Raw genomic sequence first — 25,113 nt, 5'->3', positions numbered from 1 at the left:
TTCAGCACCATAGATAGCAGTGGAGACTATGCCTTTTGTGTCTCCTGTAGCTCGCTCAGTACCATATACATTCACACTATGGAGGACAGTGCTACCATAAACCTCCTTGAATGAGTTGACAGTACCATTGTGGATGGTGCCAAGATAATCAGTATAGACACCGTTGGTGTCAAGGAAGGCAGTACCGTAGAGATTAATAACAAAGGAATCAGTGCTGAAGAAGTCAGTACTGAAGTACTTGATGTCGAGGTAGACGTTGATATCCTGGCTTTTGTACTGGAGGCAGTTAGTCTCGATTCTCAAGATGATGCTGAAGGTCCAGTTCCATACTCCTTCTCAAAGGACTACAGTGGTACCCAGTTTGGGCCATGAAGTCCCCTAAAGTGGGAGTGATGAGGTGATTTCAATCTCTTTTTGCTGGGAACTCCTGACCTCCATTTACTTCATCTAAAGTCATGCTCTGGTGGTCTAAAAGCTGTTGTGTTATATTACAGGAGAGCAACATGTTTGAATTTTGCTGTCCTAATACAAATCAACAGCTTTTGCAGTTGTAAAATCAGCAGTGGGCATGTGCTCTTCGTATAAAAGAAAATTGTTGAACTGGATTTCTCACACACCTTGTATAATCCAGCAAAAACTTGCTCTTTATACTTATACTTGCCGAAATATACTTACAAAATGAATTATCACTGAAATAAGGTATCTGATTCACTAATGAAGGTTGGGACTGCACAGACTGTGATGTCTTACCATTCTTCAAATCATTATGTCAACCATAAGACAAAAAGTGACTCCAGACTCTAGGGCAGTGGTTCTCAAACTAGGGCCACCGCTTGTTCAGGGAAAGCCCTTGGCGGACCGGGGCGGTTTGTTTACCTACCACGCCGCAGGTTCAGCCGATTGCGGCTCCCACTGGCCACGGTTCGCCGCTCCAGGCTAATGGGGCTGCAGGAAGCAGAGGAGGCCGAGGGACGTGCTGGCCACCACTTCCCACAGCTCCCATTGGCCTGGAGCGGCGAACCGTGGCCAGTGGGAGCCGCGATCGGCTGAACCTGTGGACGCGGCAGGTAAACAAACCACCCCGGCCCGCCAGGGGCTTTCCCTGAACAAGCGGCGGCCCTAGTTTGAGAATCACTGCCCTAGGGACCTAATTTACATTTTCACTAAGGCTACTATACACCACTCTGTCAGTGGAAAAGAACCTAAAAGTGGATGTAAATATGGCTTTGGTATAAATCAGAAATAGATCTTATGGGTAAAATTCTGGGTCTATTGAAGCAATGAGAGTTTTGTCATTGACTTCAATGGACCCAGGATTTCACACTAGGAATGTATGTTTTTCATCATCAAAAAATTGTTATTTTCTGTTAAAATAGGAAAGAAACCCATTTTATGCGGCAGGAACATATGGCAAGGTATGCAGTTATACTGGCAATAGTGATCTTAAACAGTTGAAGGTAGAATTGCAACCTTGCAATGAATTATTGTGAACAAATATAAGTAAATCTAGGCTACACGTTCATCAGTAAGAAAAGTCTGGGTAATGTCACTTATTTACCATTAAATATAGGAGATATATTTGAAGCTGCAGACTGAAAGGAGTCTTTCTAGGTATCTGACATGAAGATATCAGGAGACCAAATATATTTTTCACTTGTTTCTGATTTTTAAAGCAAGCCCTCACTTCGCTTTAAAAAAATTACCTTGTCATACTTCATGTATTAGTGTCCTCATTCAGAATAAGACTTAACAGTCAGACCTTGATGCAAAATCTTTATTATTCCACTATGAGACTATTATTCAACTTTACATTTATACAGCACTCTTTATCCATAAAAATCATAAAACACTTTAAAGATTGTTCAATACAGTAGATATGTGACAGTAATTGTTCTACTACTCGTTGAAATGAAGTCATGGCTGCTTGACGTATGAATGCCATTCCGTGCCAGCCAAAGAGGAATTTAGGGAGGTAGAAAGTCATAACTCAGTTTGAAATGTGGCCAGTGCAGGGATAACATGCCAATTCTTGCCAAAAGTGCCCTTTAATCTCAACTGATCATAAAGTGTCAGGGTCCAATATTTATGTCTCACCCAAAAGATGGTGCTCCCAACAGTGTAGTGGCCCAGAGGAGAGTATTAATTGACAATAAAATTAGCTAGAAGAGGAGTGAGTCTAACACGGATGTCACAAGTAAGTCCCCACAGCCATCTTTAAATGTTTAAAAGCTTTATTTTCTATTGAAACAACATATATGAACATTGCCAACCCCCTGCTGTTTACACCGCCTGCATAGGTGCCTCATGTTAAGTAATGGAACAATACTTTGTAAGTACGGTCTTCCAAATTCAAACAACTGAGAGTTAGAGTCATAAAACCATGTTTTGAAACATTTCCTTCCTCATTAAAGTGGACTAACTTTTCATTCGAGAAAAACAAATGCTGGGTTTATTTGTAATTGCAGTGTTTAGGCATATTGCTCTAACTTAACAAAATAAGATTTGAGATTTCTAAAACTTGTGCATGCTCTTGGGAGGTTACTGACTTTATCTTAGTCTTTTTAAGTTTAGAGGAACACAAAATCCAATAAAGAACTACATAGACAAGTTGTGTCTAAACTTTTCAGCCTGAGGGCCACATATATTATTTCAAAAAAGGTCTAAAAACAGCAATCAAAGAACTGCTGACCTTAAGAGATTAGAAATTATTCAGCCATGCCCTCCTCCCCCAAAGATCATATTATTGGCTTAATTAAGAGTTTTAAAAATAAAAATAATGGATTTTTTTTTGTTTTTATATACTTTTATTTATCTTTTTTAAACCTTCATGTCATATTTAGGACACATTTTCAATCTTTCTTCTACAACCACATGAACTAGAAACTTTCATTTAAAAAAGGTAAGGTGAGATTCTCATATATTTTAATGACTTGAGGAGCTAGGGTTTTAAGAAAAACAACAATATATCACAAGACTTGTGTCATGAAGTGGGAATTTTTTGTAATATTTTTATGAATCCTATGCATGCCTATATTTCGCATTGCTACCCAGTGGGGGAAACAGCATTAAGTTAGCTTTCAGGGCAGGCTAAGAGACATAGATGTGTGTGTGTCACCTAGCTGTCTCAGTGGGCTGAATGGGTCATTAAAAAGGACTGGCTGAGGCCAACTCATATCAATGGAAAACATGAGAAGACAATGGAAAGCCCAATCACCAGGACACTGAAACCTAGCAACCAATTACACAAAGGGAGGAGGAAAGCAGAGCAGAGACCCCAGCTTGAGAACAAAGGACTGAGAGATGTGATGTGGGGGGATAAGAGTTGACTTCTGGAAGAAGCTGGGAGCTCACTCACCTGGGAACTAAGGAAGGAAGTCAGAGAGACAGGCTGAGAGCCTGAAAATGGAATTCACTACAGCTTGGCTGGTGAACTGCTCTGGAATGACCAGAATGGTCTATGCTTTAACCTTCAGCTCTCTATGCTAACCTAAGGACTTCCTGTGCATAGAGATGGCATAAATGGTTCCTCCATTTCCCTCCCGACAGCTCCGGGTGCAGAGGGTGTCTAGCAGTATGTAGGCAGAATGGCTGGAGCATGTTGTGCTATGGCTATTACTTTGGAGACTATATACCATGTTGGCACACGTTAGAGCAGCTCATAGGTTGCTCTAACCTAGACTATGACAGAGAATCAGAGAACCATAACTGGTTGCACTGGTTTCTCTTCTCATGGCTGCACCCTGGGTTGCTGTGTGTGGGAAGAGAGCCATCCTTTGTCAGATACTGCCCTAGACTCTGGCAGAGACAGTCAAGCTCTTCTGCTCTTCCTACGGCTTACACAGACTGTCAGGGAAGCAGACACTACTCTCCTCTCTATCTTGGTGCTGCAGCAGGCCTTAAAGAGAGCTGTTGGGCAGCTGCAGTAGAGAAGGGACAGCAGCTGTCCAGCATTCTCCTAGCTCATATCAGAGTTGCTCTTGGGAAGGTAGGAGAAGTAATAAGAGGGCAGCTGAGAAGATGGGACCGGTTCAAACACTTAAATTAAAAAATTTCATGGCACCACTCAGGGACCATAATTTGAATTCATAATCAAATATCAATTTTCTTCTCTATGCAGCCACTGGTGAGGGAGCTCTGGGACCTTCTTATCCCGCAGGCTCCTAGAGCTTGGAAGACCACACAGCCAATGAAATAGCCCTGCAGCCAGAGCCCCATGAGTCTGAATTGGCTGGCATGGGCCAACTGCAGGTTTTTCTTTGTTGTGTAGACGTATCCATAATTAAGATACTTAACTCCTCTTTTCCTCTAGATTCCAGTATGTTCTTGTATCCCCTAGATTAGAGAAGTAGAGAAATTTTCCTTCATCCCCATCCCTTCTCCTAGCTAAATCAGAGGGACACTCTCATAATTGTATCCTCCTTGATTCCTCTTTTGCTTTCTCCCCTCTCTTGGCTTCCATGACTCTATGTCTTTATAGTTATCGTGAAACTTCATTATTAGCTCCTTCATCATGACCTTTGGTGATTTCTTATCTTCACCTGTCTCACTCAGTTGTAAGCCTGAATGTTTTGTCTATATTTTCTCTCTCGGCAACATCTTCTGCCCCCATGGCATCACCTACTATTTTTATGCCAATGACCAACCTAATTCTCAACCACCAACATTACCCCTCTCTCTAGGGGTAGAATGTCCTGCCTCATTCTCAACAAAACTGAACTCAACCTTCCTCCTAATCCTTCTTCACCACATCCCCTATCACCACTGATAAGACCACTATCTTTCTGTTCCCGAGGGTTGCAACATTAGTGTCATCGTTGACCCTTGTCCATACTACTTCCCCTAAAGGAAGTCTCCTAGTAAGTCCTCATGATTCTTCCTCTTTAATATCACCAAAAATATACCCACCCTCATTTCCATCCCCACTACTAATAGCCTTCGCCATAGCTTGATTAATTCTCTTACCTTGATTACTATAAGTTCTCCTTCCAGACTCTCAAAATACCACTACTAAAGTCATTTCCCCCTCCCATCACTAAGAACAAGTTATCCTTCTCCTTGAACACCTTTACTAGCTTCCAGTCTCTTACTCTATCAAATTAGAATTCTGTCCTCACCATCAGAGTTGTACACAGTCTTGCTTATGCCTACCTCTCTGTTTTGATTTCCTTTTATTCTTTTTTCTCACTCCTGTGCTACACTCATTCTTCTCCTCTGGGCTTCCAGCTGCCCTTACACTTGGAGCACTTTACCACAACCTTTCCACGACACATCCTCTCTTTTCTTCAAATTCTTCCAGAGAACCAGTTCTTCCATGAATGCTTTCTATCTTGCTCCCTTCACAAATAATTTCCACACAGGCGCCATTCCCTGAACTGCTGCCCAGAGTCTTGTCTTGATCAGACTGTAAGCATACTGGGATAGGGAACATGTCTTATACTGTTTGTAAAGCAATGTATAAATTTCACAATGATGAATGAAAGATTATGAATAAACAAATGAGTCAATCAAACCACCCCTTTAAAATTAAAGAGTAAGCAACACAGTTTATTACATCAAGTAACATAGATAGCCCGATTTTCAAACCTGGGTACCTTAACAGGATATCAAAATCTTGCATTTAGACATGAAGATCATCACTTAGGTGCAAGTAAATTGTCCTTGATATTTCTAAGTGTGGATAAAAAGAAGCCATTAAAAGATGTGGACATCTTATTAAGGAACTCAAGTTTGAAAATTGTGCTTCCCATCTGTAGTACGGCAAGTAACATGAAGATATTTCTTGTAATTTCAACCAGCAGAGGGTTCAGTCACAGCTAGCATTTGTCCAAGTAATTCTGAGCAGTTCATCTTTTTCATTTAAAATTATGAGATCAAGAACACTAATTAACATGCAGTTCTCATTACTAGCTTTAAGAAAACACTAAGTTGTATGAAGGATATCTGTAGAGGTTTGGGGATTGTTTTTAATGTTCTGGACTAACAAGTATGTATCTTTTCTTAATAACTTTTCCTGAAAATGCTGGCTACAACTAGAGTACATGAAAATAAACCCTAAGGAAAACTTGATTTTGTATACCAGGTCTTGGGACTATGTTTTGCAAATGTTTTCTGGTTACCATAGTAGCTTCTGAATTTTCTCTGTAAATGTGAAGTTAGTAATCATTTTTTTAAACTAGGTTACCAAGTCCTTTCCCCTTCCCGCATAAGCTCTCCCTTCTCAGAAATTTAATTCTGACAGTCAGGTAAAAACCCACACGCACACACACACACACACACACACACACAGGCACTCTTAAAATGGCCAGAGCATAATGTTTTACAGAAGCCAAAATATGTGATAAAAAAACAGCCCAAATATTTTGCTTTTCAGGTGCCAAAAGACTAGAACCCTTATTTGCCATTATTATGAAGAGTGATCCTCCTATGTTTTTCAATGTTATAACGAATTCCAGAAAGAAGGTATTCTCACAGCTGTAGTAAAAAGTGTCAGCTTCTTGAATGAACGCATTATGGATTTAAGTGTTCCTTTCTAAGTCTGTGGGTATGTACATATCAGTCAATGGGGGCCAAGGGCTACCTTGTATTTTTTTCATATATTTGAAAGGTTTCCTGATGTGAAACATGTTCTCACTATTTTTCTCCTCGCTAACTTACTGTGTACCTTTCTGACATTCTAAGATGTCTTTTCAGAACAGACCCCTTGAATAAATTATAACCTTCTAAGATGCAAATAGCTGTATTGAGCATGCTGCTAGGAAGCAGAGAAGACATCTCATAATTTCAGGGGTTGACAATGCCCTGCTACTATAATATGCCTTTTATGTCTACATTTCGTTTTCAACTACTGAATACGAAAGAAAAACTGAAGATTTCATTTTAAACATAGCATATACCAGTGTTTGTTTCTTTTCCCAAGTAATACACACCACACATGCATATTATTTGGAGAAAAAATACAGGGACTGTTAGCTGTTACTGTAACCACTTCAAATGCAAGCTGTTATGTCTGGAAGAAGTTTTAACAGTGCCATATAAAATGATGACTGTTCAGATCTTTTTATGTGCATACATGTGGGACACACATAATATCCAAAAGTCAGTCTATGTGCTTTTATTCAAAAAGGCTGCATTTATGTTTTAATTGCAATGATAAATTATTACATAGCTGACAACCAATCAGAGTCACATATTTACTGGACTGCGAGGTACCAACTGCACAGAGAAAGACAGTATTATGGTATTTCTGAAACAGTGAAACGAATAAATACTCTTTAGAAAAACAAAGTACAAACATTTGAAAGCTCTTCACAAAGTGAAAAACATAAGTGCAGAAAATGGAAGCATGCTTATTACATTTTCACAATGGACATCTATTAAAAAAGAAGCCACCATTTCATGTCAGCCCCCTGCACTGGTTAAGCAGTTGTTATATGAGAATATTTATAACTATTTTAAGATAAAATTTGTACCAGTAAGCTTGATTCTTACCTCTGCAATCATCCTATTAGTGTCTCCCAAAAAAAGAAGATTCAGTGCTTCCTCCTCGTTGGTTGCTTGCTGAAGAGACAGGTTTTTCAGATGAATGTTCTGATCAGGGTCTTCCATTATTGTCACTTTTCTACAAAAAAAAAAAAAAAGGACAGAATAAGAGAATACTAGAGCTGATTGCAAGTGATCCTTGTTTTAATATTTTCATTAAGATTTCAAATAAAATAGTGGGTATTTGAACAGGCATGGCACAGTAAAAATAAGCACTGAAGATTTGAAGTATTAAAACAATACTAACATTATAATAAATACCAAATAAGTACTTTTGATTCCCTGCCACCTCCTGACTTCTCATCCTTACTCTCGAGACTTTGATCTCCTTTAGATCATTCCTATCACAAATTAAGCATGTTTATCTCACCATCTTTAGAAAAAACAAAACACATCTTTTGACCCCAATTATCTCTATGACGGTGGTTCTCAACCGGCGGCCCAATCAGCACACAGCTGCAGCCCATGTGACATCCTCAGGGCCATACAGTTAGTATCTATATTGTGTGGATGCGGCCCACATAACACGGAGAGACCTGCATATGCAGCCCACAATGGTAAATAGGTTGAGAACCACTCCTTTACGACGACTGCCCTATTGACCTTCGTCCCCTCATTTTCAAAGCCACTGAATGCACCATCTCTTCCTAACCTATATTAGAACCATTCCAACCTGGTTTGTCCCCCACTCTCTTCTTCACTGGACACTGTTCTAATTAAAGTATTTAAAAAATATGTTGTGACAAAGTCTCAGGGCCTCTATTCTATCTTCGTTCTCCTGGACCTCTCTGCTGCTTTAGACACAATAGTATTCTCTGTCTCAACATCTTGTCCTTCCACAGCTTTTGTAACTCGGTCTTCTTCTGGTTCTCTGGTCGTTTCTTCAGTGTCTCTTTTGATAGATCCTCCTCCACCCCTCGCAGTAAAGATCCCAACAGAATTCCATCCTTGCCTCCTCTTCTACCTTTGCTCCCTCTGGCTGATCTTTCTGTGATTTGCTCACAAGGCATCAATTACAATATTTATGTAGATGATTCACAAATCTTTATTTATGTTCCTGATCTGACCCCATCAATTTGACCTCATATCTCAACCTGTCTCTCTGACATTTCTTCCTGGATGTCTTGCCATCTGTTTAAACTAAACATGAATCCACAGTGAACTTTTGCTCTTACCTCCAAATTCCTCACCATCCCTACATTCTCTGTTGTTACCACTATATCACAATATCAGATCTCATTAGCCTGCGAGTAATCTTCCAAGCTCTTTCCCTTGACCTGGGCTTGAAATGGAAAGTAAAATGTAGTGGTACTCTAATCTCTTCTCACTTGAAATGCTACTCACTATAGTTTGTCCAGATATTCAAAATATTATCACATGTGCTCTCCTGGATTCTGATTGTCTTCTCAGGATTGTCTCCCTATAAATGGAATTTGAGATGCCCAGAGGAAAGCTCAGATTATCGCATAGACACAATAAGCACATGATTAAGTCCCTGGCTCACAGAGTTACATGATGGCATCAAACTATCAGCTTTCATTTTTAAAATACATATATATTTCTAGCCTTCATGGTAGTGGAGAAAAGCTTAAAAGCTTGACTTACAGTGTTAACAATGCATGATGTTTGCCCAAATCTGTAGACAGTCTCCAGAAAAGTGAGCAGCAGCCAGAATAACCAGGGAGGAAGCTACCTAGCCCCATACCCACCACCACAGGAGCATAGGCCCCTGCTGCTCTGGGAAAGGGAGGCAATATCTTGTTGGGATGGGAACGGGGCTTGGCTGTCCTACCAGGCTCTGCACAGTTGGCTTACTTTCAGTGGGACTCAAGATACTCCCTTGGGAAATGCTCCTCCTTTGTTGCCTTTTGGTTCCAGGGGTGAGATTAGAGAAAAAAGTGGTGAAACTCTCCCAAGTGCCATCCATTTGCCATCAAACTGAGACGCCATTCACAGCAGATTGTGCGGATCTTCATAATATAATCATTCCACTCTCTCTTTCTCTCTCTTTTTTATTTTTTAATATATGTTTTGATTCGCAATGTAATAGCTAATTTAAATTATCATCAGAAGGCAGCTGAGTCACCACACCAGAGAAACGAATGGATCAGTTCATACTTCTCAGAGCTGTTGTTTCAGAGTGTCGACTGCACGCAGATCACATTTTGAAGATTTATTTTCATAATTATAATGCTGAGAGACTTAGGGCTTGTCTACATTAATATCTAATTCATGGCTAGTTGTGGAGAGAATTTACCCCACAATCACCTGCTGCACACTATCTGTGTGGACCCTGTTGATACTCATTAACAATTCATTAGCATGCTTTGATCTAGTCCTGTTTCAAAGTGGACTAACTGTTCATGTGGAAAAGCCCTTATTTATATTTTTAAATCAAAACAGATTATGCAGGAAAAATGCCAGAATCTAAAACTTAAAAAAAGAGTGTTAGCTTATTGACCTGGCCAAATTGGATCCCTGTCCTTGAACCACACATCAAGATCAAAAATTGTCCAAAAATGCTGCTCCATCCACCACAGCATTTCTGATATCCAATCTTTTCTTTCTATCAACATAGCTAAAACATGTCAAAGGTCCTTATCTCCAGTCTTGATTTCTATTACCTCCCCATCTCTGGCTTCACTGATACCTTCATTCCCCTCTCTTAAATGTATTCAAAACACAGCTACTAAGATCAATTTCCTTCCTCATCTTTCTGATTGTGTTCCCTCTTCCCCTGTCCAACATCCTCCAAATCTTCCAACTCCTTTTCCATAACATCAAGCTCAATCTCTTGTCCTCTACTTCCAGGCTCTTCAGAATTCTCAGCAAGAAAGAGCAGATACATAAAGATGGTCAGTCACCTCTTACCTTCTGCACTCTACCAATAATACTGGCCTTGACCACCTACTTATTAATTTCTCCCATTACTATTTCCATGTTTTATTCCATACTCCCCCCTACAAATGGAATAACCTACTTCAAACTGATCCGTAAGCCCTTTCTTTTTTCAAATTCCTTCAAATTCCACCTTTCCCTTGATTGCCTACAAGAAATTCACCAACTAATAATGGCTGGATTGAAGGGAAATCACATATAGTCAATGTGTACTTCAGAAAAAACACAGAAACAAAATATATATATATAAAATTGTACATATTTTAATTGTATCCCTCTTCCCAAACTTCATAAGTTTTTTGTCAACTTAGACAGTTCTCTCCATCCCTAAGCAAGGAACCAATGCCTCATGTCATTCAAGAGACCTCTTCAGAATGACACGACATCATAGTGGGCTCAGATGGAAGCGACATCCAAGCCCTCCTTAGCAAAAGGGCCACTTGCCACAATAAATAAAAGACATATTTATAGACAGTAGTAGTGGAATGGTTAGATGGCGCATGCCTCACCTAGAAATATTAGCAGACTTCCTTGTTGATTGTTTAATAGGGTTAAGAAGGATGCCAGGACAGTGCTGCCCACAAATCTCACACTGGCAAAGTCGTGCCAAAATAACATTGACTGTCTGCAACACTTATGTGATACGTACTAATTACATGGATACAGTCTGTTTCTATCTCTTTTAAAAATATTAATATATCAAGTGCTATCACTCTATTGAAAATCTTCTCTCAGAAAAGGAATTTATAAAAATTATAATGATCAGGGAAGATTTTGTTTGTTTTTTGTGAGAGTGGGACAAGAGGATTGTCAGAAAAACCTGGAGGTGTTTGTTGGATGAACTTGGATCTTTTCACCATTATCATCATTATTTAAGCACAAACAATGTGCAATGTGCCATACAATAATGCTGAGTAAAAGCAAGTAGGCAGAATTCCAGCCTAGCATTCCCTTGAGAACTAGACTAGGAAAACAACTTACCTTCTGATGCTCAGTATTTCGGTTGGAAGGGATAATGAGACCCATGCCCTAGCATAAAGTACAGTCACAAGCACATGTAAAAGGAGACACAAGATGCTTATTGTTGGAGCAGTAATAGCTGTACTCCAGAGTACACAGTGCAATCCTGTCCCACCCCTAGCTCTCCTGCCCTACCCCACTAAGATGTCTATGAGCCTGAATGGGGCCAGCACCTGGTGATGGCTATATCAACCCCATATTGGCGAAGCAGGGTACCTTGTTTTGAAGGGCCCTGTGAGTAGGACTGGCCCAGTTCTCCTATCCTCCCCACTCTTGCTGCTAGGCGAAGCGGCTTCTTGGACTATCGCCTCTAGGCAGTGCTTCCCCTGATATTGTCGCTAGGGGAAGTGGCCCCTTTAACTCTCGCCAGTAGCATCACACCCCGGAGTATCGCCAGCCAACCCCTGACACACCTCTCATCACTCATACACAGAGCTTAGACTCAATAGGCATAACTTTGTCCTTAGAAAGCAATGTTTTACTGATAAAATCAGATTACATTCTGTCCTCAGATACTCCCATGCAAGTCCTTGTATTGTACCATCTGAATCTAGAAAATGACAGACTGATCTGCAGTCTGTGACGTTATCTGATTAAACTATGACCATGCAGATCATTGTTGCTACCGCTGTTATATAATTGCAACAAATCTTGTACAAAATGTATCAAGTAAGGTGTTATAAAAAGGGTATGATTTGACTGTTATGATTATACTATTTGTATGCATGTATCATTTTTGTATTTGAAATTATGAGTATTGGCTCTATACCTGGATTTCAAATGTTATAAGGTATTTAGCCTGCACATCTTGAAGAGACTATTCAAATTAAGTGGCTCATCAAGGAACATTTAACACACAATGGAAGACGCCCACCTACCCTGCATGGACTTTCCTGTGAACGTGCTGTTTGAGGTATAGGTAATGACTTCTACTGTGACTAAGTGGAATTATGCATGGACATGCGATTTGCCCATGTGACTCCAAACACCATCTTGTCACCTGTGATTTTCCACTAGTTATGCCAAGTGCTTTGTTTGAAACAATGGGTTTCCCTCCACATGGCAGAAGCTATAAAAGGCGCTGGAAACATCTCCATTTTGTCTCTTTCCTGCTCCAGCCTCTGGACTATGAACTTATACTAATGGGAGCATTCTAACCAAGGAACTGAAGATCTTCCTATGATTTGGAAGCAACCAGAGACTTGACTTAAGCCAGCAGTTTATTCCATCACTGCTACAAGCCTGATCCAAGAACTTTGCAAATGTTGTATATATTTGATTCCTTTAACCAATTTTAACTCTCCCCTTTCTTTCTTTTTATAAATAAACCTTTAGATTTTAGATACTAAAGGATTGGTAACAGCATGATTATTGGGTAAGATCTGAGTTGTATATTATTGACCTGTCTGTGTGTCTGCTCCTTTGTGATCAGAGGAACCTTTATTTGATGAAATTGTTTTTAAAGAACCACTCATCTCTAAGTCTAGTGTTTTTGGTGGTGATACAAGGACTAGAATGCCTAAGGAAACTGCTGTTCTGACTTCTTGTTAGCTAGTGTGATGAAATAGAAGTTTACTTTTGTTGCTGGTTTGGTATCTCTCATAGGAGACTAACCTCTAGTTTTGGGGTGTATCTGCCCTATTTTTCAGCAGTTTGTCCTGAATTTGGTATTCTCAGTTGTGACCCACGAAGGCACAGTTACACAGTCCATAGAGGTGTCTGACTGATTTTGATATTTTGAAACTGCTTGCTAAATGTCATGCATTGCTCTTTCTTGAAACAATGTGATTTGCCTGAATCATGTAGCTTACTTCTTGTAGAGTTTCTTTGTCCTCTTTAATGGGTACTTTGGGGACACTGATAGCCATATATTATGTCTTGATGAACAAACCAATTTATTTTGCTGTATCAACCCAAATCTGGGCTTTTCTTCCATTAAACAATGTATTGAACTAAGCAGGACAATATCATCAACAAAAACAATGTCACCCTATTGTACTTTATCATACATCCATACAATTCCTCATTTGCCTTCTGCGGTCACTTTTCTTATGACATGGTGTGACAAAGTTCCTCCTCTATCTTGGTGGGTCCTGCGCTTATTGGCGGATTTTCTTGCCGCAGAGATTCACCATATGGGTTGGGGAACAGCCCAGAGACCTTCCCCTCTGGAAGAACCCACAGTCCAGGTCAATTGGGAGGTTTGGGGGGAACCCGGGCCCGCCCTCTACTCCGGGTTCCAGCCCAGGGCCCTGTGGACTGCAGCTGTCTATAGTGCCTCCTGTAACAGCTGCATGACAGCTACAACTCCTTGGGCTACTTCCCCAGGGCCTCCTCCAAACACCTTCCTTATTCTCACCACAGGACCTTCCTCCTGGTGTCTGATAACGCTTGTGGTCCTCCAGCAGCACACCCACTCACTCTCAGCTCCTTGCCCCTCTTGCTCCCAGCTCCTCACATTCCCACCACAAACTGAAGTGAGCTCCTTTTAAAATCCAGGTGCCCTGATTAGCCTGCCTTAATTGATTCTAGCAGCTTCTTCTTAATTGGCTCCAGGTGTTGTAATTAGCCGGCCTGCCTTAACTGGTTCTAGCAGGTTCCTGATTACTCTAGTGCAGCCCCTTCTCTGGTCACTCCAGGAACAGAAAACTACTCATCCAGTGACCAGTATATTTGCCCTCTACCAGACTCCTGTACCCCACTGGTCTGGGTCTGTCACAATAGTCAATAACCAGTGCAAACAATAGTGCGGGCATAACATACTGTTGCTTCTCTTACTTCACTCATACTTCCTTGTTTATTTAGTACACCGCTCAGCTACTGTAAAGTAAAACTTTCCAAAAAAGAACACAGGAATAAGATGAGTTGAGTGATTTCAGTAGTCACATATGGAGTCTCGCTTGATGATGCCAATGAGTTAATACTGTGATTTGAAATAGTGGCTTCAGAAAAGGTGTCACTGACTGATCCTTCCTTATTTTGGAGAGATGGGTTAATAGATAAAATGAAGATATCCTTTTCTGAATGGGGAGGAATATTTCATGCTCTATGCTCAAATTAGCTCTTTCACATTCCAAGGTCTGGGTTAGTTCCAGTTGTAATATTTTTGTGGATTATATCAGATCCAATCTTTGAAAGAATGAATCGGTACCGTTTATCCCCAATATCATTTCCTGTCTGGCTCTTTCTATTAGCATCCAGAAAAACATGGATTGTCAAACCTAGATATCCTGTTAACCTTTGGTGTGCAGTAGTAACAGACATTCATGGTGTAAACTAAAACATACATTGAGCACTCTTCATTCCAAAGGGATGAACTTTCTCGTGAAAGGCCTGACCTAATATTGTGAACCTCAGGAATTTTCAGTGTACTAAGAATTACTGGTATGTAAAAATATGGGTCTTGTATATCTATGGATGGTAGCCAGTCTCCAGATTATATAGCTTGTATAACCACTGAAAGAGGGAATGGCTGACGCACACATTGTTTAGCCTAGAATCAGGAGATAGCCTGTTGGTTTCTTTGCATTATAAACCAGATGGAAGAAAAATGGTCATTTACCCTGTGTGTAGAATTTTTTTCCTGTGGCTTCCTTTGTTAAGTGATCTATGAGTTCTTGTTATAATATTTGGTTTAGTTTTGTGTGTCAGCAGTCTGGTGAACCCTTAAACCTTTGGAGGGCAGTAGAGAAATAAACAGGATTGGGAACTCTTTTGAAGTAATTTCCAGTAGTCAGTGATTATGAACAATATTTTTCAAGACAAAAAATACTCTAGATTCCCCCAATGGAGCCTAGAGCCTAAATTCTGTACATTGATTGTGTGATGAGACAGGTAGTCATTATAGAGGTTTTGGGCAGTTACATCTTTTATTCTTAGTCTTTAGCCTTTCCCTTGTTATGGAATTTAGGGATTAAAAGAGTAGTTTATTCTGATCTATGCTTTAAGCAACCATGGCCTTCCTTGGAGGATTATGGGTTGCGGGAGGGGGAAGGTGTTCCCCTATGGGAGAATGTAATTTTTTTTTCAAATGCCCCATTATCATAGTAGATCTTATATACTCTCTTGCCATCTACCAGGGGGAATCTAAGACATTTTCTAAGTCACTGATAATTTAAATGTCAGCCAGTAAATTATTTGGATGGTGGCCATTTGCAATTATTATTTTAGTTGTATAACAACATTAAGTGTCAGATTTAAATGTAGAAAAAAGAGGAAATGGTAAATCAAGACAGGTGTAACGTACATGTTAGCATACCAAGCAAAGTCAATTTTGTACCTACCATCTCCTTTTATCACTTTCTATTAGGTCTTCTTTTAATATATTTTTGTCAAAACCTGAATTCTTTTCTTCACATTCATTAGATGCTGCCCTCACATTTAGCTTTTCAAGCACTATCAGTGAGACAATTGTGCACTTTCCATGGTTTGTGTTTATTATGTTAAACTGAATGATCTTACATGTCATCATTCTGTGGTTATTCCTTGTGTTGAACTGGAGAGTGGCGTAATGTCATGAATAATATATGACTTGTTAGCATAAAGTCAGTCTTTTTCTTTGGTTCACAATGGTTCACTTCCTTCTCTAGGAATCTGTGGGTTGATACTACTTTCAAAACAAATGGCATATTTTATCGGCTTCTCTGATTCTTTGCTTCCTGTTAAAAAAATGACATATTTCTTCACCTCTTTTATTCTTGCTCATATGGGTGAATTTCACCTGAGTGCAGAGAGCCTGCATAAGGCTCTATATGACACCTAAACTCCACATCAAGGGCTTACATAGGGTTTAACTGATGTGTTAGGCATTGTGTGATCCTTCTGAAATGGGATGAACATCACCTTTCAGTTCTGAAGTTCCTCATTGGATAAATTTTTTCTATCATACACCGCTACCTCGACATAACACGACCCGATATAACACGAATTCGGATATAACGCTGTAAAGCAGTGCTCCGGGGGGGCGGGGCTGCGCACTCCGGTGGATCAAAGCAAGTTCAATATAATGCGGTTTCACCTATAACGCGGTAAGATTTTTTGGCTCCCGAGAACAGCATTATATCGAGGTAGAGGTGTACTTGAATAGGTTTGCCTAGGATTTTTCTCTTCCCTAAATATTTGCTTATTATTGATCAGCTCCATAGATGTCCGGAGCAACTATAACTCTGAGGAAGTGAGAGAAGTCGCAAATGTTGAACATATCACAGATTTTACAAAAACTGCATCTAAGTTGTACACACATAAGGGGTAATTACTTGTGCAATGGCAAACTATACAAAATAATCATTTCCATGTGCAATAAATCATTTATGCACAATTTATACTCCTTTTTAGCCCTTAAAATGTAAGTATATACATTTTTAAAAATTATGAAAGTCTTGATAAGTTTGAAATAGCTCCTTCCATGTTGATGTGATCATTAGGTGAGTCTACCATTAAGATTTTTTTTTTTTTAAATAAAAGATTCTTGATACAAAATAACCAAAGAAGAGCTTTAAAAATGTTGTCAAGTCTATTGCATAAATACTACTTTTTGGCCAATATAATACATAAAACATGTTTAATAAATATGTATATAGTAAAATAGTTATTAATCTATCTTTGAAAAGTAGTTACTATACAGCAAATAATTTGATTCTCTCTATATTACTCATACTGACATAAACTATTGTATATGGCTTACCGGGCAACTCCATCATCAATCCCAGTGTATTTTAGCCTTAATTCCACAATCAAATCTCCTTGTAATTTCAACTTTCTAACAATACCCTAATACCAGCCACAAGAGATTCTCTACTCTAGCTTAATCAAGATGCAAAACAGAAACCAGTTTTGATATTGTACAATTCGTTACATACACTGAGAACTCAGTTTTTAATAGTGAACTCTCTTTTTCCAGGCACACCCTAGGCTACAAATAACTGTGCCCACAATTCAATTGGATAGCTATGTGATAGCATTTGCACCCCCCAACTAATTGCAGGCACAGACATTTTACACCTGCAAGAATGGACATCAGAATGAGGTTCTTTTCAAAATTAGACTCTGATTTGTCTGCAGAGTTTAAGAAACTGCAAATATATAACATGTCCCAAAGGTTTACCCCCCATGACTAAATACATAAATAATATGAAGTAGTACTTTTGGCCATAGAACTCAAAGCACTGTACAATGACAGGTAAGTATAATTATACCCATTTTCCAGAAGAGGAAAGTGGGACACAGAAAGGTTAAGAGACTTGACTACCTACACATCGAATCAGTCGCCTGACACCACTATCTGCTGGACTATGCTACCTCATAATGGAGGCAATCCATTCATAGCAATGGCTTTTTAAAAGGTCCATATTTTATATGACTGATGAGGAACAACTCTAGACTTTGCAGGATGCATTTTGTCCAAGGACAAATCTAAATTCTGCAGCAAAATCTCTAGATTCTGTGGCACTGGTGGAAATTTTATAGCAGTTTTACATGCATTTTAAAAAATGATTTATTTGTGTGTTAATATGAAAACAAGTAATGTATTTTGATACTGAATTGAATTTATGATGTTGCCAGATCTTCACGTTTCAATATGCCACACATTTTTTTACTGACAGCACCTAAGTTGTCCTATATCAGAGCCAACATTTCACTAAGATGTATGAGGCAGTTCACACTTTTCAGAGCTATTATTTCAGGCTAGCCGCAAATTCAGGAACTCAACAGTGCATTAGTTTACATTTAACTCCCATGTTCACAACCACTATAAATTCCACAATCACATAACTGAAGAATATATGAGAGCTTTGACAATGCCACACCAAAAAAAAAAAAAAAAAAAAAAAAAACCAACAACAGTGTTTCATGTAGCCTCCATATGCTCTTCAATACTGGGATAAATCAATTATCAAAACTGCTTACTCTTCAAATGTTGCAGAATGGGGTTTGAATGGGTTTTGCTAAACTGAGTTTAGGGTCTGTACTCAGCTCAGGCAAATGTTAATAGTGTACTAAATATTTCATCAGCAGAAACTGTACTTTGATGATCATCTGTTCTGAAATACTGTACTGCGTTTTGGAATCCCTCTTGGCCTTTATCTCCTTTACTATCACATTACATTCCACAAGGTCCAGCATTCAAAAAATAATTACTCCTGAAGGAAAGGCGCATAACTGAAATAGGTTTCTGTGTACTAGTTTCGAGGAATGCTGCCCTGTTCTATATGTCTTGTCACTCCTACAGCATAGGGTGAAGTGGATAAATTGTCACAAGGAAGAACAATTACTCCTTCTCTTTTCTTGTACTGGCTCCTGTGAACCTTTCCCCCCAATTATATCAGTCTCGAACACCTTCACCTTCAATTATTCTTATCCATTTTTCACAATGTCTATACATACAAAATATAATAATGGAAGCTTTTGAAAAAGTTGATAAAAATGAACTATTTTGAGTTAATTAAGTCTGAGGTCAGTATCATACAGTTTCAAAGGAAAACAACGAAACAGGGCATCTGAAAGTGATTTTTTTATTCCTGCTGATTCTTTGTAGTTTTGTTACTCACGGCAAATCTTCCAATCTGGAGGCTTCATGTCTTGGGTCCAACAGATCATAACCACATTCATTGTAGATTTCCAAGTAGGAAACATGGGTTGTGTACACTTTGCTGCTGTCCTGAATAGGAAAGAAAATTAAAAGGGCTATAAATAGCAGCTGAAGCCCTAGGGCAGATGGACAAATTTATCACTATAGCTTCCAGGCTGCTTCCTCACCCTCTCTCTCCTTCATTTGCTGGATATGTTTTACATTTTCAATTCGTGACACTTTCAAGTTTGTCCATTGCCATATGCATGAAGACTTAAAAAAAATAAATAAAAAAGACCTATGCCCATGATTAGAAGCAAGTTCAGTCTGTTATTTTTTTTATTGGTTCCATATATCTAAAAAAGTCTGCATACACTTAGAATGCGGCAACTTGGTTACAGAATTGTGTAACATGCCATTTTTCACTTCTCTGACAAAAAACCATGTTACTATAAAGAGGTATACCCTCATATTATGGATAAAGAGATGATCCCTGCAAAAAAAAAAAAAAAAAAAAATCAAAGATTTACTTCATTTTAGAAACTTCAGTGGCACATTGCTTTCCATGTTCTTTACCAAAATACCTAAACACTGCGTATGCTGTCAGCTATCCTTTGGAGCCCTACTTTCTTTCTGTATTCTGTATTGCCAGAATGTAAAATAATCCAACTGGTCTCTGCAGACAGAATTCTCTCCTCCCCCAAAGCCAAACAATGTAAACCTCAAAATAATGAACTGCAATTTCCAAAGTAAAAGTGAATTAATTTATTTAATTGGATGAAATCACTGGGAAAGCACTCATTATCACACTTACAGAGGCAGTTTTCTAATACAATGTGCTAATTTTATTTCAAAGGCTATCGTGAGACATGAACCTTTCATTGTCACTGCATAACATATTTCCAGGATGAGATTTTTATTGATCATGACAGAAGAGTGTTCAGAGAAAACTGTTTTAAAAGACACATTATGGGTAGATGAAAAAAATATCTGTATTATGTAATCATGGAGCTATGTAGATTGTAAGGGGAATTTCTGAACAGGAAAGTAAAAGGAGAAGCTATTAGAAATTGAGAGATCAATTTTCTACTTGGTCTATTCATAAGGAGCCTGTTGTGCCGTTATGGGCCTGAGCTGCCTAGAGACCAGTGCAAGTTAGAGATGCAAGTTAAGAGCAGCTCTAACTTACGTCACTGGAGTAAGATTCCCTGAGAAGCAAAGTCCCTCTGCTCTATCATGCCCCCTTAGACTCAAAGTGAGAAGAGGTGCTGCTGGTTTAAGAACTAGTTATGACACCTCTGCCAGCTTTACAGCAACAGAGAATTCTTCTACAAAGAATGAATTCTCCTCTGACCATCAATAGGTACTTTAAGGCAATTTTGGACCATTTACACAGTGCAAATGGACTTAGCACACTGGCAAATCTGGCTTTGAATGATTAAAATGGTCCTGTTTTTGTCTTTTCACTTAATTTTTTTTCTTTTTTAATATTGTTATTTTTCCAATGGTGTTTTACTAGCATGAAAAATGAGACAGAGATTGGGATTGGCATTGCAATTTACACAGGTAATAAATCTTCCCCAAGAGAGGTAATTTACATCATGGAAAGAATGGACGGTAAAGCAGATGTCACTTTCTATGGGTGTAATTCACTTTCATCCAGGGGCCTGTGAAAACCCTTTATGACAGTTGAGCGCCCACCATTTGAGCTTAGGTGTGTGTGGATGGAACTCACCTGCCATCATGAAAGGGGCATCTGTGCCTCTGGTGCACCATAGATGGTTTTTGGGGGCATGCTGGGAAGAGACCACTAGACAGGCACTTACGTGAATTTAATGGAAGAACCAACACATAGCTAAATGCACAGCGGCAACTCTCTCAACCCACCGAGCTGCAGGCCTTTGCTGCATAGTGCTGTAGCCATATGCCTTATCACTTGGTTCAGTGGATTAACATTATCCTCCCTATTCCTCCTGAACCACTACCTAGATCCACACACAAGCCCATTTACTCCAGCTTTGAACGGGGAGAAGTGAATTTCACCCTGTATTAGTGAGATCCTTCACTACAGAGTCGACTGCATCCCTATTTGAAAAGCTAATTGCTCCTTGCAAATGTCTGCATACCAATACCTGTTTTACAAAGAAACCGCCTTAACAGAAACATGCCATGTACTGCTAAACACTTATGATGCCTCTGGGCTTCAACAGGAACCCTGGAGGTTTTAAAGAACAGGTTGGACAAACACCTGTCAGGGATGGTCCAGATTTACATGGTCCTGCCTCAGCGCAGGGGGCTGAACTTGATGATTTCAACGTCACTTCCAGCCCTACACTTCTATAATTCTGTCTCCACAAGCTCCAGTCCTGATAAACTACATTTCCTCTAATGATACTTCACCTTGCTTCTGAGCTACCTCATGAACCAAGAGGAAAATTGACATTTCACCACAAACATAGTAAAGAAACAATAACAAAGATATTTGTATAATATATTTTAAATATATTTAAATATACTTTTGACTAGTGCATGAATATATGGAAATTTCCACCTATGTCAGCTTTTTTGAAAGGGCCCACTATAAAAGACAAGAGGAAATAAGAGAAGAGGAAGGTATGGAAAGAGACAAAGATGAAAGGAAGAGAAACAAGAACAGATAAGGGAGGAAAGCAAAACACCCACACAAAAAGTAAAAGTGGCCAATCTGAGAGCAGAGAGGGAGCAGTGTCCCTAAATGTTTGGTTAGCTAATACTATGAAGCGCCAGTCACTTTAAATGCCAGAAACAAGTCTGAAAAATCAAATGTTCCTGCATGCACTCTTGATAGAACTAAATATGCAAATACTACAAATCAGATGGTTATTTCTTCATCCTACATTATTATTTAATCAGCACAGTATCAGACAGAGGAAGACAAAGTCCTAGTCTCAAGGAGTATTCTAGGGACTCCATCTTATACACCCTTACTCATGTAGGTGTTCATGTGACTAAAATCTACTCTTATGAATAAGGATTGGTAGATACAGCTCTAAATACAGTACAAACATAATATGGAATGGCTGACCAGATGATAACCAGGACACGACAGTAAGCTATTTGATCAGCTTACCTATTTTCAAATATATTTCATTTTCACATTTGCACAAAGTTGCTAAATTAAAGAAATAAAGTTTAATTCAGTCATGGACCTTGTGGAGTAAAGAGGGACAAAGAACACATGAAGTCAGACAGACAATACACAACTTTTACTTTTATTTTCTTGGCTTTGCCTCACATGGTTGATGGAGTGGCAGAATGAATGACTTATATTGGTTCAGAATTAATATTACAGCATGTAAACAAAATTTCATTTCTCTTTTGGGGAACACTGATATAAAATTGCCAAGAATATTTAATTTATTTTTCTCTTGTACAGATGTAATGAGTGACTATCAGCGTCACTCTCTGTCACAACCTCTTAGAAACCTGACAGTAATATTTATCTCCTCACCGATTTTGTTTCTGTCCAATGGGAAAGTAGATCATTTCTGTGTTTTGGTTGAAGTGAAAACTAACTTTTAGCAGAAGTTCTTACACTTTTGATGTCAAGGACCACTTCATAAGATCCTTCGATGGCCTCCCCGCAATCCCCTACCTTATCCATGGCAACAGTGCTTGGTTCTCAAACTTTTTTCCCTTCTGTGGGTCACCAAAAATAATTCCTATTTGAGAGTCACTGACTTAAAAATAACTTTAGTACAGAATGAAAAGAAACCTGTTGCTTGCTGGTAGAATACATAATTTTAATTTCTTATCTAAACCATATAATAACTTTTCCAACTAAATCATTTTAGTTAAGATGGGAGAATGAAAAAGCAAGTTTTAAGCCACTCAAGATTTTTCTAGACTGTTTTTGCATGTCTAATGAAGCATGATGGGATGCTAATCTCCTTTTTTAAGGAGAAAAAAAAATCACCCAGATGAATAGGGTCCATACAATGTCCACTGCAACACTTAAGTCCCACAATGGCCATCCTCTCTGAGGCGGGGAAGGAACAGGCTGAGCAGCCATGCAGACTTGGAGGGGTACTGTACTCTTTGCTTCTTACAGAGTGAGGCTTTATGCCAGGCCCAAGTAGGCTAGCACAGTTGGGGAAGGAGCTACTGAATCAACATTTATGAGGTTACCTGGGTCCTGTGACAGGGTGCTGATCAGGAACTGCTGAGCAAGCCCTCTGTCACTCCAACTCCAAGTAAGGTAGGTGAATTGGAGCTAACTAGAGGAACCTGAGACTGATTGGCAGAGCCGGAACAGCTGCCAACCTGATTAGCCTGGGGCTATATACAGGCACAGAGCAAGCAAGCAAGCGAGCAGAGCGGAAAGGAAAGGAAAGGAAAGGAAAGAAGTAGCAGCACGCCTCTCCTGGCTGTAAGAAAGAGAAGCCCCTAAGGCTGGGACCCCCAGCAATATGTGGTGAGAGGTGGTAGGTTTCCACTGTGTAAATAAACTGTACCAGTGACTGCTGAGCCAGGAGGTCTCTGAGTGATTTTTGGAACAGAGCAGAGGCAGGACTGAGGAGGGCCCTGTTACACATGGGGGCTTGTCCAAGATCCTGAGCCATTGCAAGAGTTTGGCATCCCAGAGATGGAGGAGACCCTGCAGTGGCTGGTAAAGCAGCAGGCAGAAATGCAGAAGGCTATGCAAGGTTTTCAGCAAATCCACCAAGTAGAGAGGCAGGCCTTGCTTACCTGGAAGGCCAAGCAGCAAAAGAGCCTGCAGGACTTTATATGGGAACAGACCAGCATCCAACAGTAGCTCCTGCAGAGGATGGTGAGCCCTACTGGGGAGGGGGGATGGCTCATGGGCACCTGGCCAAGGACTATGTAAAATGAGCCCCGCAGATGACCCACATGCGTTCCTCTGCATGTTCGAGCGCATAACCATGGGGGCTGGATGGGATAGGGCAACCTGGGCCCTGAGACTGGCTCCCTACCTCGCTGAAGAAGCTCAAGTAGCCTATGTGGCCCTGAGCGAAGAGCAGGCCAGGAACTACAATGAGGTTTAGGAGGCCGTCCTAGATTGGGTGGGGCTGTCTTCAGAGAAATATCAGCAGAAGTTCCATTCGGCAAGGTGAACAGGGGGTTTGTGGCCCCCCGGCGTTTGCCCAGAGGTTGATGGACTGGGCCACCCGCTGGCTGAGACCCAGCATCCAGACAGTGGGGAAGATAATGGACGTGTTGGTCCTAGAAAAGTTTTTACAGAGCCTCCCTGAGAACATACAGGTATGGGTTAGGCATCAACCAAACACGGTGGAGGGGGACCGTGAAACTGAGGAATACGTGGAGGCTGACTTCCCCAGGAAAGAGGGGCAGCCCTACAAGGACATAGAGTCTGGGAAAGAGCCCAGAAAACCCTTGGCCAGAAAGGGCCTGGAGTGGAAGAGGCCTGAGGAGCTCCTCCAGGGGCCTGACCAATGACCTGTTGGCAGTGCAGGCAACCAGGACATAAAAAGGGGAACTGCCCGTACATGGAGAGTGAGTTCTGCAGCTGAACTGACGCTGGAGGGCAAGGAAAGGGACAGAAACTGTCCACCATACCTGTGATGGTGGGGAGGGTACCCCAGGGGGGCTTGGTAGATACGTCCTCAGCCTGCTTGCTTATCCAGCAGCAGCTAGTAAAGCCACACTGGCTGATTCCTGGAACCAGGATGGACCTTGAGTGTGTCCGCGGGGATACTAGACAGTGCCCTATTGCCCAGGTCCCCTCAAGGGCCAGGGCAAGTTTCAGTGGAAACGGGTCGGGGTAGTCGAAGGGCTGTTTTATCCAGAGGTGGTGGGCACAGACTGGGAACCCTTCCCAGGAGGGAAAGGAAGCGGTGGGAGGAAGTCCACGGTGGGGAAAAGGGGAGGTCCCCCGAAGAAGGGGGTGGAACTATCCAAGCCACAAAGCCTTGGTAAGGAGGGAGACCAATCTCCTCCAGAGAACAAGGTACAAACCCCTAAACAACAAAGCCTGAGGGGGGAAAGAAACAGGGAAGGAGAGGCATCCGGCCCAGGACCCTTACCAAAGGAGATGGAGCCCCCTTCAAGGCGACCCAAGGAGAAGGGAC

General features: G+C 40.4%; 1 protein-coding gene across 4 annotated transcripts in view; it reads right to left on the bottom strand.

Moving 5' to 3' along the window:
• Positions 1-25,113, bottom strand: part of KIF6 (kinesin family member 6) — a 270,556-nt gene that overhangs the window by 208,460 nt on the left and 36,983 nt on the right. For all 4 annotated transcript variants that reach the window (XM_034764803.1, XM_034764804.1, XM_034764805.1 and 1 more), the window contains exons 5-6: positions 19,005-19,114; positions 7,489-7,618 (exon numbers count right to left, since the gene is read on the bottom strand). In XM_034764803.1, the coding sequence (XP_034620694.1) occupies positions 7,489-7,618; positions 19,005-19,114 (240 nt within the window). The remainder of the gene's footprint in view (positions 1-7,488; positions 7,619-19,004; positions 19,115-25,113) is intronic.

This window comes from Trachemys scripta, chromosome 3 (genome assembly GCF_013100865.1).
Source record: "Trachemys scripta elegans isolate TJP31775 chromosome 3, CAS_Tse_1.0, whole genome shotgun sequence".
Taxonomy (NCBI): Eukaryota; Metazoa; Chordata; order Testudines; family Emydidae; genus Trachemys; species Trachemys scripta.
The sequence above is the reverse complement of the archived record's forward strand: the minus strand, read 5'-3'. Positions and strand labels throughout refer to the sequence as shown.